Here is an 18,084-nt window from a genome sequence, read left to right as displayed (position 1 = left end):
AATACAAATGCACTATGCATGGGGACGTGTATGTGTGGAGGTGTGTGTGTGTGTGTGTGTTGATGGATGGAGTAGCTCAATTGGACATCCTTTTTAACCATTGTCATGACATTTATGTTTTGAAGAATTTGCATGGCATCAAGAGAAGCAGGATATACGTGTGTGTGTGTGTGTGTGTGTGTGTGTGTGTGTGTGTGTGTGTGTGTGTGTGTGTGTTTGTTAGCTTTATCCAAACAGCATTTTAGTTTGTAATGCACTGATGTCTAATCAAAAACAAACTATTTATTTTTCCGTCTCTTCTCGGGGTGAATGTCTAAATTCCTGCGTGTGCACTATTTAAAAAAATATATATATTTAAATGACATCAGGAAGGACAAAAGAAACTTTAGACAAAAGAAACTGATGTTTGAAAGGACATTTGTGTGGAACTTAATCCATGAAGTGACACCCTGTGTTGGGAATAGAGTTTGACTCTTCGTTGTGGTTTTCTGTTATGTCTACCACACCTCTGATGACATCAGGACTGTTTTTCTTTAACCATCACAAACACTCTCTCCATCATCATACAGTACACCAGGTTAATTAATTAGAAGTACCAGGTGATAAATGATACAATGCAGGAGAATAAAATCAACACACCATGGGTTTCTCCGAATGTCAAATCGGGTTAAGTCTCCCACAGTGAGATGCAGCATTCTGTTACTTCCTCCGAGTCAAACCAGTCCACTGACTCGCTGCCAACACTGGGTGGGCACTTGTGACTGGAAAATCAAATATGAATGTATACCAAAGGAGAGGAGCCTTGAACACAGATTCTGCCGTCTCTTTTCTCAAGCCAAGTGCACACCTACTGTACACTGTTCTCAGGAGCACGTTTCAAGCTGATGACAGCTTCCGTGCTCGAGTATGTAGGGCACTCAAGACAGGTGCGCCACAAACAGCCTGGATCAAAGCACTGTCGTCAAATCAGCCCTGTTGGGCCTAGAAATGTCTTCCTCTATGTCCACCATTTACTTTTTCCCCCCTCATTCATAAACACCGGCAACCTTTCAGTGTTTGCTTTTCGCGTTTAAGATTCAGCGATGAGACGCAGACATTACAAGAAGCACGTGCAGACGTAAATTGAACTTGTAGGGGACTAATGACCTTTCTAAAAGATAAGATGTTCGGACCTAAACAAAAGGCTACAGGGAAAGAATATAAAGATTACATTCCTGAAAATAGGGCACGTAATTAAGTGAGTTAGGAGATGTAGAGATGATAGTCAGCACATTGTCCCAGCTGTTGGTTTGTGAGCGACTACACTCTGAATGAGGCACACTCGCTCTGTGAAGACAAAGTTTAAGAGATGAGTCCCGTGTCTTTGTGTCATTACAGCAGGACTTTAGGTCATTTTGTTGATCTGTTTTTTGGCTGTACAGTGAATTCTTGCATCTTAAGAGTCTAAACATACACACAGCACATGTGTGACATTCATTCTTTAGGGTCAATTCAATGACCCGAATGCGTCAGGTGGCAGGTATGAAGGACAACACATGCAAGTGCTGCTTCATTAGACACAGTTTTGAAACATGTGTTAAACAGTTCAGTTTTATGACAACATTATTGTCCACTTTACTGACCTGGTGGTTTTAAAGTTTTGTGTTGAATCCAATATTTGTGTTGTTTTTCAGTATGCAAAACTAAGTCACACAGCGAGGTATGTGCTCATATACACTACATCATGTTATATACTTTTATTTTCCTGTATGGTAATGGTTTTCTTTCAAATAAGAAAAAGGCAACAGTTACATTTAACAAACTAAAGGTTGTTTGAAACAGATAATAAAAAAAGACTCAGAGAATAAAGAGAACACAAAAAGAACCATATGGTGAAACTCCAACACACCAGGTCTGCAAAGACTTGACAGTGAAGCATCATTCAGAACTCATTACTCAGCAAAAACAGAATATTACACAAAATTAAAAAATAACAATGTTCAAGTAATTCTTAATGATGGAGTCGCATCATCTAAGAAGACATGACACAAAGTTCAAAATGACCTTTGTTAACAATTATTAACAATATTTTCACAAGAACTCGCTTTCACCACAGTGTACTCAGTTCCCTGGATCATATCTACTGCTTGCTATTGTTGTTAACATTATATCCAAAAGACCTCCATTTAAGTTAGCAAAAAAACACAAGTAACATTACATTTACAAGGTTACATTTCCAGCCAGCAGCAGCAGCCATACTGTAACTCACTTTTCCTCTACTCACTGATCAGCTTGTAGTCCGTTCTGTGAGAGTGCTTCATGGTTGCTAGATACAGCTGGCCGCTCTGCTTCCCCACTGACAGCTCAGTGACCGAGGTACACTTGTCCACATTTGAGCCTGTCTGGTCTCTGCTGCTGCAGCTGCTTTCTTCTCTCTCTCTCTCTCTCTCTCTCCCTCTCTCTCTCTCTCTCTCTCTACCTCTCACTCACTCACTCTCTCTGGCTCCACATGCTGTATCACAGCCTGTTGCTTCTTTTCTCCCTCACCTGGCGCCTTTCTCTCTCTCTCTCTCTCTCTCTCTCTCTCTCTCCCTCTCTCTCCCTCCCTCCCTCATAGTTCACAGACATGCTCGAGAGTTAGACCGCAAGCCAGACTACCCATTTAATAAAAAGGAACATCTGTCTCTCTGTCACCCAAGTCTTGAACACTGAATCAATGAACGAGTAATGTAGTCCAATCTGTATTTTTGGATAATATAACGTTTCTTAAATTTGAAGATGAGCTGATATCATTTTTGCCTTCCCAATATGGATACGCATTGGTGATAATATTATTATTATTGCTAACCTATTATTGCTGACATAATGAAAGCTGTGAAAGATTAATATTAAAAATAATAAAATAAATACTTACTGGTTATGTTAGGGGGTCTATATATAACACTCCAGTATTACATCATGAAAACTGACACAAAGACAGGCAGATACCAGTATCAGCCATTTGGGTTAGTGCTGTTCAATGTAATGTTAGCGTCTTAATTCAAGTTGATGCTCGGTTGAGTTGTTGATTTATTAAGAAACAAAAAGTTGAAGTGACGAATAAACGGCATGTTTCTATCGGGCACTCATTCAGAAAGTGTGTAACTTTTCTGCTTGAAAGAGTTTGAGGACAGTGAAAGTTTAATTTAGGCTGCTGAAGATGCGACGTGCTGTGCAGCACTAACTCACATCAGGCAAAACATGTTAAGCACTTTAATTGTCACTTGGAGCAAGAATCAAGACATATTTGAAAAGAATGGTTTCACTAACATTTTTTAAAGCAGTGAGCTTCCCTTAAAATGGACACAAACAGGCCACAGTGTAAGAATAGCGTGTTTGCTAAAACAAGTCTTATACTTGATTTCACTTTTTCAAACATATGCTGTTATTTGTCACAGCATGGGTCAGCTCTTATCTAAATCAAATGATGATCTTATATTTCATGAGAAACGTGGTGTATTTATACAGAGTATCATCAGAAATTTGTAAAACGAATCATACGTTACGTTTTAGCAATGATGCCTATCGAAATAATACGTGCTCTTGAAAATCCTTGAGACTTCCTTACAGTGCAGTTCCTCCCCACATCTGCTGGCAATGGTTACTAAGCAACACAATGTACAATTACAGAAAAGAAAGAGAGAAAGAGAAATACAGACGATTTAACCAGAAGGACGACTGCAGATCGCTGAACTGCTTACTTCTGTTTCAGCGGTGCAGTAAACTGTGTTGTGAAGAAAACACGGTCAGCGAGTGGAATAAATACACAACCATTCGCACGTCACAGGAATATGGCTCAGCGTTTTCTTTATCTTAAAGAACTGAAATGTTGTGTTCTTTGGCAGTGAACGAGGTAAATAGAAGAGACGCATAAAGAAGACATCCACTTTGGGAAGAATGATACAGACTCTACTTATCTTAAGCATCAATTTGTCATAATTGTGTCACGTGTTTTCCTACCACAGCGAAAAAGACTAAAATAATTCCCTTTTCTAGCTTTACACATTTTTCATTCAATCAATTTTGATGTTGTCTTTACAAACGGAATAATTCAGCTCTGAAGCGAATCTATACGTGATGACGGCAACGCAACAGAAAACCTAATGAAAACACAAATTAACCGACTTCATCTCAAGTTGAGCCCAAAGTGTGTTCTTCAAATGGCAGAGTGATCTCTACTACTGGAACACATCAGCATGTTTCATGTGTTAAGAATGATAAGAGTAGCATTATCAGTCAATCACCTACAATGTCTGCACGAATGCCACAGTCGTGACCTTTAATGATCCTATCATGCATTTGTATACAGGCCAATATGGAACATATAAGATTAATACAGAAACAAGAGTGAAAGTGTACAGACTACTAATACAGAGGTCGAGACAGTGAATGTATGGGCTGGAGAGAATATTCCTGTATGGATTCATTATGGACCCTTCGACAACTGACTCTGAAGTTGAAAAGCGTGATTTTAAATTGTCAACCAATAAGTGCAGACCTGTAATACTCATCTGAGCACGGTGTAATGAACAACCAATGCGATGGAGCCATTTCTGCTGTATCTAACCCTTAGGAGTGTTTTTATATATCTGTCTTCAAGGGGAAAAAAATGAAAATAAAAAGGTTTCATATTAGCTAAAAACCAATATAAATCTGTCATAGACAAAATTATTGGCCAACTGATATCAGTCAAGCTGGAACCAACTGGGATAAGAATAAAAATCAAACAAAATCAAGTACAATGAGTAAGCACCAGACTCAACAAATACAAGCTCTATAAAAACAAAAGCTCCCTCCCTTTATGAGCTGAGTATCTCCACCATTTTTATTCAAGCAGCACACACACACACACGCCTGACCTTTACCCACTCTTCCCCAGATTACTTCTTTTTTTTTTTTTTTCCAGGACCTGCATTTGTCTTTATAGGTGTCAGTTTACCCTCACAACACAAACCTGCCATGCTCACCTCGACATGTACAAACTCAACCTGTTAAACACCAGGATTTATCATCTCCAAAACGTTCCGCCTGACCTGCTCGCAAAAAAACAAACGATCGGCGTCAGACGGAGAGACATAAATCACGTTCGTACTGTACATCAGAGGAAGCGGCAAATAAAAAAAAAAAAGAGAAAAAAAGTGTCATGTCATGAAGGTAGACGTGGCACGAGGAGAAGGTTTTTAAACATTCCTCCTCTCAACACTCACATTGAAACTCTAAGAATACACTGAGGTTCGCCAGGCGATTACCCCGATAATCCTTGAAAGCATTTAGGCCAGAGGCAGTGATCGAGTTAGCTAAGTTGTACTTCCAGCCCCAGTTTTGCTAGAACAACACAGCATCTAAAATCAATACCTTATTAGGAGAGGAGAGGAACCGTAAGGATCACCACAAGCACTAAGTATTCACGAGGGAAAAGAAAATCTCACGTGATTCTCGTTAAAAGCTGACAATTATCTGAGCTCTTCTACGTCGTAGCCCGGGAGTATCTGTATGTTGTTGGGTTTTTTTGTTCCCTGAAGTGCACTGTCACTTTTTGTCTAACACTTCCTGTTACTAGTGGTTACTCACCACTTCAAATATTGAATACTAATCCATCCAGATGTTAGCTTTAAAAGTCAACAAAGCATATCACATAGTTTGCCGAGGGAATAAAGGATTATTCTGATCCAGTGTTACTTACAACTAATGAAGAAAAAACTGGGGGGGAAAAAAAAAAAAAGGAAGTACAGCCTCAAAAGAAACGGATAGCAAAAAAATATTAGGTACAATGGGTTTTCCTATAAAAGGCAGGTGCATTTCAACTTCAAGAACAGGATGAAGGCTAAATGAAAGCAGAAGAGGAAACGTATGGAGAGAGAAGACAATGGCTGTTCTATGGAGGTGACACAAAGATGACCCTCACGAGTGAGAGAAAGCCCTTTGATTTTCAGGAGGAAGTAGACCACTTGCATGGATGATGATGGTGTTGACAGGTTCAACGTGTTCCAATAGCATGGTGTGCATGTGCTATTAGGACAAGTTTAAGCCCCCTTTTCTATTCTAAAGGAGCATACATGGTGTAAAGAAAGGGAATAGTTAATGTTAGCATTAGCTGTGTGCATGTCCTTCTGTTTTGGCATCAGCCTAAAAATCACAATTTAAGACCTTTAACTGGAGAACAGGAGCACTGCTGGGCTTCTTTGTGTATGTGAAAGAGTCCGAGCATGTTACTTTAATAAAAGAGGCGAAAGTTCAGTGGTGAGAAATACTTTGCTGCTGACATCAGAGGAGGGTTTTATGTGTTCAAGAATGCTAATCCTGTATGCTGCCTCAAGACAGACATGACCAATCTGTGTTTTAAGACAAAGCATGCACAGACTGGTGCAGGTTTGACTTTTTTTATTTTTATTTTTTGTAACGGACACGGACAGCAATCTGTTCCAAACGAGCAGTGACAGACGTGCGGCAATTTGCGCGGATTTGCGCGTTTTCACATCAGTCGTTTTCATCTGAAGCTTCTCGCCAAAGTCAAATTCACGCCAGTGTTCTGTTTGAGAAAAGTACCACGGGCTGGACACTTCTCCTAAATGTGCACGATACGACTTCAGATGTCGTCTTTCCTTTCGAATCAGGAGTACATTTCGTTGTTTTGGACGGAACAGGCAGACCGAACGTTACAAACTGCAGTGTAAGTCTCTGGTGTCTCTGCGGAGAAAATGACACTTTATGTCAAATCAGTCAAAAGCAAACTCGTGGTTTCAGTGCGAGCGGGAAGGCGGAGGTGATGGGATGAGGGGAAACAGATCACTTCTTAAAAAGACAAGAAATGATTGGGGTCGAGAGCTCAGTTATTAATGCTCTTGTGTAATATCTGGGTAGTTTTGGCACTAGGTTCGAGAGACAGAGAGGGTTAGACAGCGAGTCTCTCATGTGTTTGTGTAAGTGTTTGAGTCAGAGTGTGTGTGTGTGTGTGTGTGTGTGTGTGTGTGTGTGTGTGTGTGTGTGTGTGTGTGTGTGTGTGTGTGTGTACTTTTTTGTGTGCGACTATGAAACCCAAGTCCTGCCAAGACTTCTAAGCTGCTATGTGTGCGCGTGTCTGGCTCTATTCTGTTTCCTGCAACACCCATTAGGACAGAACAAGGTGTCATGTTAAAGATATGTGCTCTGCGTGTGTGAGACCTTTTTTTTGTTGCTGTTGTTGCCTCTTAAGCTAATCCTAAATAAAAAAAAGTTGACTTTCAAAAAGTACGACTTCCAAAGAAAGACACGGAGAGAGGAATAGAGTTTGATTGTCTGCAAAGAGATGTGTGTGTGTGTGTGTGTGTGTCTCCTTGATCTTGCCAGAGACAGCCTGTCCCCTGGCCCGCTGCCTGTGGAAATGAATGTCAGGATCAGCTTACATTGAAGTCATACGTAACATCATTGTGGAGAAGGTGGACGGACAGTTACCAGCTGAGCGAATGAACGACTGGCCGACTGGTTGGGTAATGAAGTCATGCAGAGAGCACACGAGAGGTCACACTCACTTTCTAACTTCTTATCTTATTTTGAAAAACAGCCTTTTGTACTGCATGGACAGATTCAGCTGTAATATATTCAGCAAATAAAGGAGACAAATGTGCATGTTTATTATGTAGAAAGCACCCAAACAAATTCCGGCTAACGCTGCTTCGCTTACACAAAAGGAGGGCAATCATGACTGAAGTGCATATGACCTCCTTTTAGATGTTAACACATCACCTGGTGAATGTGTGGTGGAGTGTGTTTCATTGCTGTGTGAACCCTTTTGTTGTCAGTCCCTTATGCCTCTTCGGTGTTGTCCATGTGCGTTCGTCTTAAAAGGAGAATGGAGTGCAGTGAAAAAAAGAGTGAAAAAAGATTGTACAAGGACAGCGGTGGAAATTTAAAAAAAAAAAAAAAAAAGGAAAATAAAAGGAGAAGGCCAACCGCTGAGATCAACTACAGACGCACTTCTTGTGACCCAAAGCCTGCTGCGGATAAGGAACCATGTGGGAAAAAGAGTAAGAGAGAGGACAGTGAGGGAGTAAATCTCAGGGGAAGAGCGAGAACCTTTTTTTCAGAATCAAACAGATACAGGCTCTCTGCCTGAAGTCACTCAAATCAAATGCTCCTCCGTGTAGAGGCAAATTTAGCATTTGATTTCAGATTTTTACACATACAGTAAATGTAAGTTTGATTTGTGCTGCTGTTGTTGAAACACAAGTTTCACAACAAGGCAGTGAATGCAATGTTGTTTTTTTTAAACACTCAAAGCTTCAGACTAACAAGGGGCATCAACGCAGCAGTAGAGCAGCTACCTTTCAGCACGGCGTGGCTGTTGGGGCCTTGGGGCATCGGGTAGGTTAGAGTGGAACGGGCACCGAGAGCGACTGTGGCCTCCAGTAGAGCTCCTGTCAGCAGGGAACACACTGATGTCCTCTGGTCACACGCACGATAAAGCCTGCAAATGTAGAACAGAAAGTTTAAAAATTAAAAATAAAAAAAAGACAAACGTGGTTCATGTTCAATTCTTTAAAAAAAAAAAAAAAAATCATAAACACTTGATTGAAACTCTGGGAACAGAAATCGGGAAAAATGGAAAAAACTAATTTGACAGGGGACACAAATCAGCCAACCCTTCAACAAAAGCTAACCTGTGACTCTACTCTGATCATTTAATGTCATTTAACAGTTAGTGTTGACATACAGCATGTGTATGTAGTGTAAGTGTAAGTCCACTTTAACGTACATGCTGTATTGTAAGTAATCGTAGGTGGCATTGTATTTGTCATTTTGCCAAACCTAAAAATCAGGGAATTAATCCTTACGTTGCAGATTAGAGGAGTGTGAATAAAAAATGCTGTGGACTTTTTAAAGTGAGGCTTTGTCTCCGAAATGTAGAAGAACCGACAACGTTTTCCTGTTATTATGAAGCCAACATGATAGAGAATATTAGCATGTGTCGGTTGAAACACAGAGTGACGCTCTGGTGCAACAAACAGAGCCTCCTCAATGTCATTAAAACACACCGCGCTTGTTTTAAGTTACCGCGAGTCACCGTTCTTTACTCTTTTTTTTTTTCTCTTTTTTTTTTAAAAATCATTCTCACACCAAAAATAAGACCTGAACGGCTACAAACCTCAGAGGATGAGGAGAACTCCAGGCATCGGGGCAGAGGTTCAGATCTCGCCCGGCCTGATTGGCGTCGGGGTGCGATGACTCTCGGAGACGCACGCATACGGGGTGAGGCTGCAGGAGCTTTTTGGCGGGATGGGTCAAGTTTGGTTCCTCTCTGTCCCGCACATAGTGGGTTACCTGTTGAGGAAAGTCGTCAACAAAAGGATTACTTATCTGCGCACTTTACAAAAACTCTTAAGAGTACTCCAAAGGTTTTCACTTTCAGCGTTAAACTCAAACGCGAAACACGACACTCTCTCGTCCTCCTATTCGGCTTTCACGGAGGGGTTGACGCAGAGATTTCCGGTTAAACTCTTCCTCCGGTGCTGATCTTGAATCAGAGGTCGTTGGCTCCTCTACTGTGGTGATTACAGGAGGCAGTTTCCTTCTAAAGGAGCAGAAGATAAAGCGTGACGAGAAAGAATAACGAACGCAGCAGGCAGGAAGACGCGTACGAGAGACGCGTCCGTATTACGGAGAAGGAAGAGAGTTTTATGTTTCGACCTGAAAGAAAAGCTTCCTCCTCTTTCTGTCACATTCTTCTTCTTCTTGGAAATGCTTCTGATGTCAAAGTAAATACTTCTCAAAGACGATCGACTGGACCAGCGTCCTTGGGTGACCCGGCTATAAACTGCTCTGGCAGGAACTTCAGAGAAAAAGCCATTACGGAAACATTTTGCGGCACTGTAAGTGGGCACTAATGCTTTTAAGCTCGGTTGAGAATTGCTGCAAAATGGGACAAAATCAATACTGTTGACATTGAAATTTTATTTTATTTTTTTTTAAATACATTGCACGTTTGCCGATCACAGTGCCAGGAAGAAGGTCGTTAAAAGTTGTCCATCCTGAAGTCCTGGCTGCAAAGTTTGACTGGAATGCATTGTGAATCAGTGGAGCACTTTCACTATTATGTCTTGTTTGTATTAAGAGCTGGTTGGCAGTAACATGGCATAAACACACAGTACATGGCCAGCTGGTTGTCTCAGTGGGATGGGTTTCCTGAAGCGGGGTGGAGGGACTCGCTGTTGTCAGATCGGAGCCCATCCCGAGGCGAAGGGGGGGGGGGGGCGGACGACGACACATACCAGGCAGCACTCTGAGAGAACGAGAGAAAAGTGGAGACGCAAACACACACGCGCTTCTTCTCTTTGAATGTCGGACACATCGGATTATTGATCTTCATTCCAGCATATAACACGTATCACTAAAAGCTGACACTTTGGACGACTTCGTGACAGTTAATAAACAGTGACTGACATTTACTCACAACATGACAACAGGGATAAACAGAGTGTATTCCTGTGTATTGTTGTTAGAATTATCAGCTGATGTTCCATCAATCAATCAATCAATCAATCAATCTTTATTTATATAGCGTCAATTCATAACAGGCGTTATCTCAAGACACTTTACAAAAGCAGGTAAAGGACCTTACTGTTTGTCTGTTAACATTAACAAAAGAGCAGGTAACAAGACCGTGCTCATCGTTATGTTTACAAAAAGCAGGTGAAGGACCTTACTGATGGCTATATTACAAGAGCCCAGCTTAATCCGTCATAGCGTGGCAAGAAAAAACTTCCTTTTAACAGGCAGAAATCTTCAGCAGACCCGGGCTCATGACGGAGCAGCCATCTACTAAAATGTTGTTTCTTTTCTTTTTTTTGTGTATTCATAGAAGAAACCTGAATTGTGTACAGGGCTGAGCATAATAAGTTAAACTTCAGCCTTACCTTTCGGTCATATATTGATAGATTTTTTTTTTGGATTTTCTTTTTTAAGTTTATGGAGAATGTCTATTTTTCCTTCGTTGTTTTTATTTTATTTTTATTTTTTTAATAAAACACCGAATTTCTCCTTCATGTCCACTGCAGAGACACAAAGTTCACTGTGAGTTATTTCCTCAGAAACAAAGTTTAACAGTAAACTAATGTGACCTGACTGTGTCATGCCTTCACCCCTCTATTTGTTACTTATCAGGATGGAAAGATGTTCCTTTGATTAAAGCTTCTTTTTTTACTGATGCTTTAAATCAATAGTACACACAGAAACCTCTTGAAGAGAAGTTTCTACGCACTTTCATGCCGTTGAAACATTTCCAGAACGAGAAACAAAGCCGGTGAGAAAATGATGGAAACGACTGAGAGCTGCAAAGTACAGAAACAAACATTCGTAATGTTCCATCAAATTTATTGATGTAACAGTAACAGTTATGTCACACAGAGGTGAAAGAAGTTCATGACGAGGCATGACACCTTTTTAAGGGCCTTTAATATTCTTTAGCTTATCAGGTATCGCCATGTATTGTATAATATATATTGTATTTGTTTATCTTCTTCTCTTTTCTTCTTTTCCAAATTGTAATTTTATTGCCTTTTTCACATCATGGCCAGGGGACTACAGATGAAAACTAGCCTTCTGGCTAATTCTGGCTTTTTAATGATGTGTAATCATTTGTTTTATGAAATTGCACTGGCTGTTATTGAACAAACTAATGATGATAATAATAATAATAATAATGATAAGGCTCCCTTGAAAGTCTAGAAGAGGTGACTGAAGAGGCAGACGAAGCTGTGTGTAAAGCTGTGTGACAGTGACTTCAAAGCAGGGAATGTGGCGCTGCTTTTGACGGACACGCGGCAGCCGTCTTCACACACGCGTACACAAACTCATCTTCAACTTTCAGGAACACACGTGGAGACACAGATTGAACAAAAATCACAAGAATACAGCACGGTAGTATCTTTTTTTTTTTTTTTATACACTGTAGGAGCAGCTGTACGCCAAAGACTTCAATAACTACAAAGATAAAAGAGTGGAGATGTTTTCCGGAGGGCTCACGGAAACGAGGAGACGACTCTGATACCTCTGATTCTCAGGTTTCACGGATGTCCCCAGACAAGCCATTATGGACAGAGAGGAAATGTGCTGCCGTTGGGTAGGGAATCAAAAAAAACAAACAAATCAAAGACGCAAGGGAATACGTGAGTCAGTGAAGCTGAATGGTGGAGCCAGTCAGCAAGCTGTGTACTTTTTTTTTTAAACATCAGTGAAATGAAAAAAAGAAAAAAAAGAAAAGAAAACAAACACGGAGACGGAAAACTGTGAATGTTAAGTCGTCAGGCCCGCAGATAAACGAGAACTCCTTTGAGTGTTCATCCACTCCTTTCTAGTTAAATACAAAACAACTGGTGCTGTCAGTGTGTGTGTGTGTGTGTGTGTGTGTGTGTGTGTGTGTGTGTGTGTGTGCGTGTGCGTGCAGGAACAGCTAATGGCTTAAGCCCAGTGAAGATACAGTAAGTCAGAAGAGCTCCAGGCAGCCGCGTCAATTAACTGGAAGTTACAGTAACTACCCTTACAGCGTCGCCTCCGTCTGCCAGTCACTCGCTCACTGATAAGGTGCGGTGCTCTGATGCAACTCGACGATGTTACGCAGAGCACACGTCCAAATGTTACAAAACCAGTCAAGTATCAAATTTTTTAAAAAAGGATTTCCTTCAGCAGCGAGAATTGTATCTTAATCATTTCCAAACATCCAGAGCGTTCGTCTTCTTAACTCAGCTTCCACCAGTCCCATGTTTATCTGAGCGGGAATATTTTTCAAAGCTGCCGATGTTTATTTTGCATGGTTTTTTTTGTTTTTTGGGGGGGGTTTTCTGTATTCAAACTAAATGTTACAGGGCTTTTTCTTAGTCTTGGCCATTTTCCTGTTCAGCAACTAAAATGACGATTTGGAACCAAAGATGGTTCCTGAGGAGTTGAGGGAATTTTATTTCCCAAACACAAACATGTCAAACTAGATTAAAAAAAAACCTCATAAAATGGATGTAAATACTTATAAAGATACACATTACCAATATACATATGCAAGCTATGAGTTGCACATTACTGACTATCAGTCTGTGTCATCAGCAGTTATAAATGAGTTTCCTCTGAGTCCCATTAGCGCCCCGTTGGGTAATTTCTCTGCCTGGCAACAGCCATTCTGGGAAGGGATTAGCAAGTAGCATTGCAGGGCATGGTGCAGATCGACTGAACTTTGAGCTGGAATGCACGGATCCCAAACACACACACACACACACTCACACTCACTCACACTTAAATCCAGACATGCAAACACACTGACTCATGCTGTTATGCATTTCATAGAAGACGCATACAGTGTGTTTGTAGGACACTGGAGATGCTGAAGCAGGTTCCCTGAAATCCAACCTCCAAACTCCTCGACCTCCTCTTCTTTGATGTCTGCGCAACCACACACACACACACACACACACACACACACACACACAGTCACAGTCTCTCCTACACTGACACCACCTCTACATACTGACACTCTGTGTATCACTCACTCACACACACTGTTCAATTCAGAGGAATACTCTCCAGAACTTTAAGGCCAACGTCTCACGATACAAAGTTGCCCAGCTGTTTGTGAAATGTTGCAATAGTGTGTGTGTGTGTGTGTGTGTGTGTGTGTGTGTGTCTACACAACGCAGCCCACTTCCGACTACGGCAACACACATAAGGACCGAAAAGTTTTACTTGGTAACGACTAAAGGCAAATAAACACCACGTGGGATGAGACAAACCACCGCCACCCACAACATTCTCTCCCACGAAGGCAACATGCGAAGGACTGAAACGCATCTCTTCAACGGAATTCTACTTTTAGACGCATCATGGAGGGTCAAGGTTAGCCCAGGTCACCGGGGGGGTGGGGGGGGGCTCTGTTATTCTGGTCTGTGGTCTCTGAGCAGAGGTCATTGCAGAGACGTCAGACTTAACCCACTCGCTTTACTGTGCAAGCATTCGCTCCAGTGTTACGATACGTTGAACTAAAATAGTGTTAAGCATAAAGAATGAATAAAAAGAGTTCAGAGAGAGATGGAAAAAAAAACAGGATTTGGCATCCATTCGTGAGCAAGTTTGTATTTGCAGAACGATACTCCTCGACACGTCGTGTCGGACGCATAAAAGTGCACTTAAAAAGGCTTACAAAAGTTGATCTGATTTGAGGCGTATTTTTTTCATTCAGTTTCGGGGCCGCACGCTGTGGCCTCACAGCAAAAATGGTTCCTGGTTTGATTCCCCAGTGGCCATTCTGTGTGGCAATTGCAAGTTCTACCGTTCCCTGTGATTGACCGGCGATCAGTTCAGGGTGCACGCCGCCTCTTGTCTAATGACAGCTGGGTTAGTCCCCTTCTCCTCCCACGACCTCTGACTGGATAAGCTGTATAGATCGTGTATGGATGGATTGATGAATTGTCCTTCCAACGTCCATTTTTTTTTTTTTTTTTTTTTTTTTTTTTTACAGGTCATATCATTAAATCAACAAATGAAGTCTGAACTATTCTTTTACAGGGATTTCACATAAAAGGATAAAAAAATCTTTTACATTGATTTATCAAAACTGGTGTAAACATCGAAGTCGAATATGTTTGCTTAATCTGTTAGTAGAAAACGTTCTTCTTTCCTGCTCATTTGTTTTCATTGTGTTGCCATAGATCAAATTAAAATAGCTAAATAAAATGAACTCAATAAACCTCACCGCTTGGCTCATTCTTCAACTACTGCAAATCACTCGAAGAATTCAGCCCCAGAACGCCCCATATTCCGAAAACTCTTAATACCTGTTGAACAGTAGAGTGGAGCTCAAAAGCTTTCTGGGAGAAAGTAAGAAACGTGCACGCTAACTTCAGAAATTAGCCAATCCCAAACTGAGAAAAAGCCAAACCAAGAGGCATAAATGAAGCATGTCCAAGCAGACACCCCCATTTCTGAGACTAAACATGTAGAAAAAGAGGCTTCAAAATGTGTCCTGCAGTGTGTGTGTGTGTGTGTGTGTGTGTGTGTGTGTGTGTGTGTGTGTGTGTGTGTGTGTGTGTGTGTGTGTGTGTGTGTGTGTGTGTGTGTGTGTGTGTGTGTGTGTGTTTTTATCATGTGTAAACACTCAGCCAGCACACCGGCCTCTTTATCCGAGCAACTTCAAAACCTGCTTTGCATCACCTAAAAACACAGACAACCTCGCTGCTCCGTCTTGTTCTGCTGTTTCTGTCTCCACAAGGTAATGTTTGCTTTCCCGCAGTCTGGACTGTCTCACTGCTCTGCTTCTTGTCCCCGCACACGCTCATCATTCAGAGAAGGCCCCTTTCTAGTTTGACACACGGATACAAATGACAAGCGGGTTTTTTCTGTGCATGCAAGCTGTGGGTATCGATCAGGTTTCTCTGCACATTTGAACCACGTTTTTTGTGAAAAAAAAAATATATATATACACACACACACACACACACACACACACACACACACACACACACACAGCTGTGACTCTGTCCCAGGGGTCCGCAAACCATAGCTTGGGGTGCCGAGGAAAACTCACCAAAAAAAAAAAAAAATGGAGAAATTGAAAAGTGCATTGTGTCATTAAAAAAGTATATTTACAAACTGGGACCTCTTGCACCAATAAAATGAGCTAATTTGTCCATTACTCCCGCCCACTTTAGTTTTGTGCCAATAGATCAACTCGGATATGATCGTGACATGTCGGTCACTTTAGTGTGCAAGGGAGGAAAAAAAATCCTCTGAGCCAATATTTTCTCAAAGTTTACAAAAAAAAGAATTACTTGTAAAGTATAAATGTAGTCTTATTCTATTATAGCAAAGTACTCCATATTACATGAAGACATTGCATTAATAATGAGGGGGGTCCTTGTAAAAACGTCTCACCTGAAAGGAGTCCACGTTCTAAAAAAGTTTGAGAAGCCCTTGTGTTCTCCCGTATGTTGGATGAAACACACGCAGACACTAAGGCACATTAAGATCACATTAGGTGATGAAATAGAAATAAAGGAGGACAAACGGCGTACTGTCCATTAAAAACAGCCCCATTAGAAAACCTCTCTGCGCTGTGGAGCTTCGTCTTGGTGGGAGACGCAGCACAGTCCACCACATTCGAGACGGAACCTGGAGACGAGAGGTGTCTGCGGCACTTTCGATCGGGAGGTCGAGGGTTCGATCCCCAGCTCCTGCGAGCAACATGTCTGATGTGTCCTTGGGCAAGACACTTAACCCCGAATTGCTCCCCCTGCTGCTGTGAATGGAATTAGTTACTGGATGGGCCACATAACCGGCCATCAGTGTGAATGGGTGTGAATGGGTAGGTGTGACCTGCGGTGTAAAAGCGCTTTGAGTCAGAAGACTAGAAAAGCGTTATACAAGCTCAAGTCCATTTACCATTTACCATCGACTCACGTCTCTGCGGCTCAGAGGATCATGATGCTGACATTTCTGGACTACACTGCAGCTCCACTGCTTCCATGTTTTGTGTGTGTTGTAATGCTTTTTGGAACCTCGACGTCCTGGCCTGGGGAAAAAGGGAGCGTGAAAGCGTCTCACAACCGTGCATCGTTCTTTTAACTTGAATGAAGAGTATGTAGCTCTAAGTAAGGCCACAGATTCAAGACGTTCAAGCAACATTCTGTTCGCTGGTGTTAAAAAAAGTTGGGTCAATAACGCTGCATTGCATGCATTTGAAGCAGCGGCATTCTGGGTTTAAGGCCCTTTTCCTTTTCACACGGGACGAGCAGATCCTCAAATCACTGTGTCACACGTGGACACATGTACATGGAGGTGGAGGGGAAGAATGGAGGAGGAGAAAGGAGAAAAGGGGGGGAGAGGGAGAAGGAGTAGTAATGAGGATGAAGCGACAGGAAACTGTAACAAAAAGATCGACAAGGTATGAAGATGCCGGCTCATAACAGGAAGAGAGCTTCAGCAGAAGATGAATAAAGAGAGGACAAAAAGGATGAGAGAGAGAGGAGGAAGAGAAAAAGGACAGTGTGTTTGTGTGTGTGTGTGTGGGGGGGGGGGGAGAGAAAGTAAACAGAGAGAAACTCAGGGGAGCAGAACAGAGGAAATGGAGACGGAGGCCAAGGGTGACTTGAATCATAATCCCCTGTTAAATTTCACAAGGAGCTGTTTCACAGAAGATCCAAGAGCTGGGCCCGCCTCCAAGCGCTCCGCCTCACACCTTTAACAAGCTCAGGGCACTACTGTGCGAACTTGAATGCGTGCATGTGCGGAAAAAAACTCAACACGACAGCGGTGGGAAAACATGCAGTTTATAACATAGTTTTGTATCGAAATTTGCAACAACATACTGCAAGCTGAGACGAGCAGCAAAACAAAAACAAAACAAAAAGAAGAAGAAGAGGGAGTGTTACATGTGCGGCGTGGACCTTTCTCAGGGCCTGAAGAACTACAGAGAAAGTACAGCAGAAAAGGACCGGAGTACAGGAGTGATTAGAGAGTAGGGGAAACTGACACTGGAAATATGTCACTATTTTAAGATCCATAATGTTACTACATTTGGCTTCAGTGTGCCTTGATCTTCCAGTCATAGCTGTCATGTTTGCTCACAACAGTTCAGAGGATGTGGTGAATAAAGGCAGCTAGATTAGGTAACATGAATCTGCTTCTGTTTTTTGTTGTTTTTTTTAAGCTTTAAAAGTGAGTCAAACATAAGGTGAAGTAACAGCAAAAAATGATGTTATAATCATTCACTTCCTGCACTTTCATGTTGTGAATACGTTCTCGTACTATTTCCTGAAGTGACAGCAAAACATGCAGACCGCAACGACGTGGGATCTTTTATCCACCTCAGCTAAGACGACGGACACACCCGATTGAAGTCGGAGGTTTGTCTTGATCGTATCTGCAGATATTCAGCCTAAAGCTCTGTGAGCACTACGATTTAAAAAAAAAAGAAAAAAAAGAATTACAAGCGGATAGAAGAGGGAGGATCACAGAAAGAGGGAAAAAAAAAAGTTGCAGCAAAAGGGGAAAAAAAAGTGGGGTCATCTCAAAGGGCCAAAACAACCTGGAAGCCATTACCCAGAGCACCCAGTG

At 41.7% G+C, this 18,084-nt stretch overlaps 1 protein-coding gene across 3 annotated transcripts in view; it reads right to left on the bottom strand.

Moving 5' to 3' along the window:
• Positions 1 to 18,084, bottom strand: part of plce1 (phospholipase C, epsilon 1) — a 75,925-nt gene that overhangs the window by 32,906 nt on the left and 24,935 nt on the right. For all 3 annotated transcript variants that reach the window (XM_079333745.1, XM_079333747.1, XM_079333746.1), the window contains exons 5-6: positions 9,140 to 9,315; positions 8,319 to 8,461 (exon numbers count right to left, since the gene is read on the bottom strand). In XM_079333745.1, the coding sequence (XP_079189871.1) occupies positions 8,319 to 8,461; positions 9,140 to 9,315 (319 nt within the window). The remainder of the gene's footprint in view (positions 1 to 8,318; positions 8,462 to 9,139; positions 9,316 to 18,084) is intronic.

The sequence above is a fragment of the Symphodus melops genome (genome assembly GCF_947650265.1).
Source record: "Symphodus melops genome assembly, chromosome: 21".
Lineage (NCBI taxonomy): Eukaryota > Metazoa > Chordata > Actinopteri > Labriformes > Labridae > Symphodus > Symphodus melops.
The sequence above is the reverse complement of the archived record's forward strand: the minus strand, read 5'-3'. Positions and strand labels throughout refer to the sequence as shown.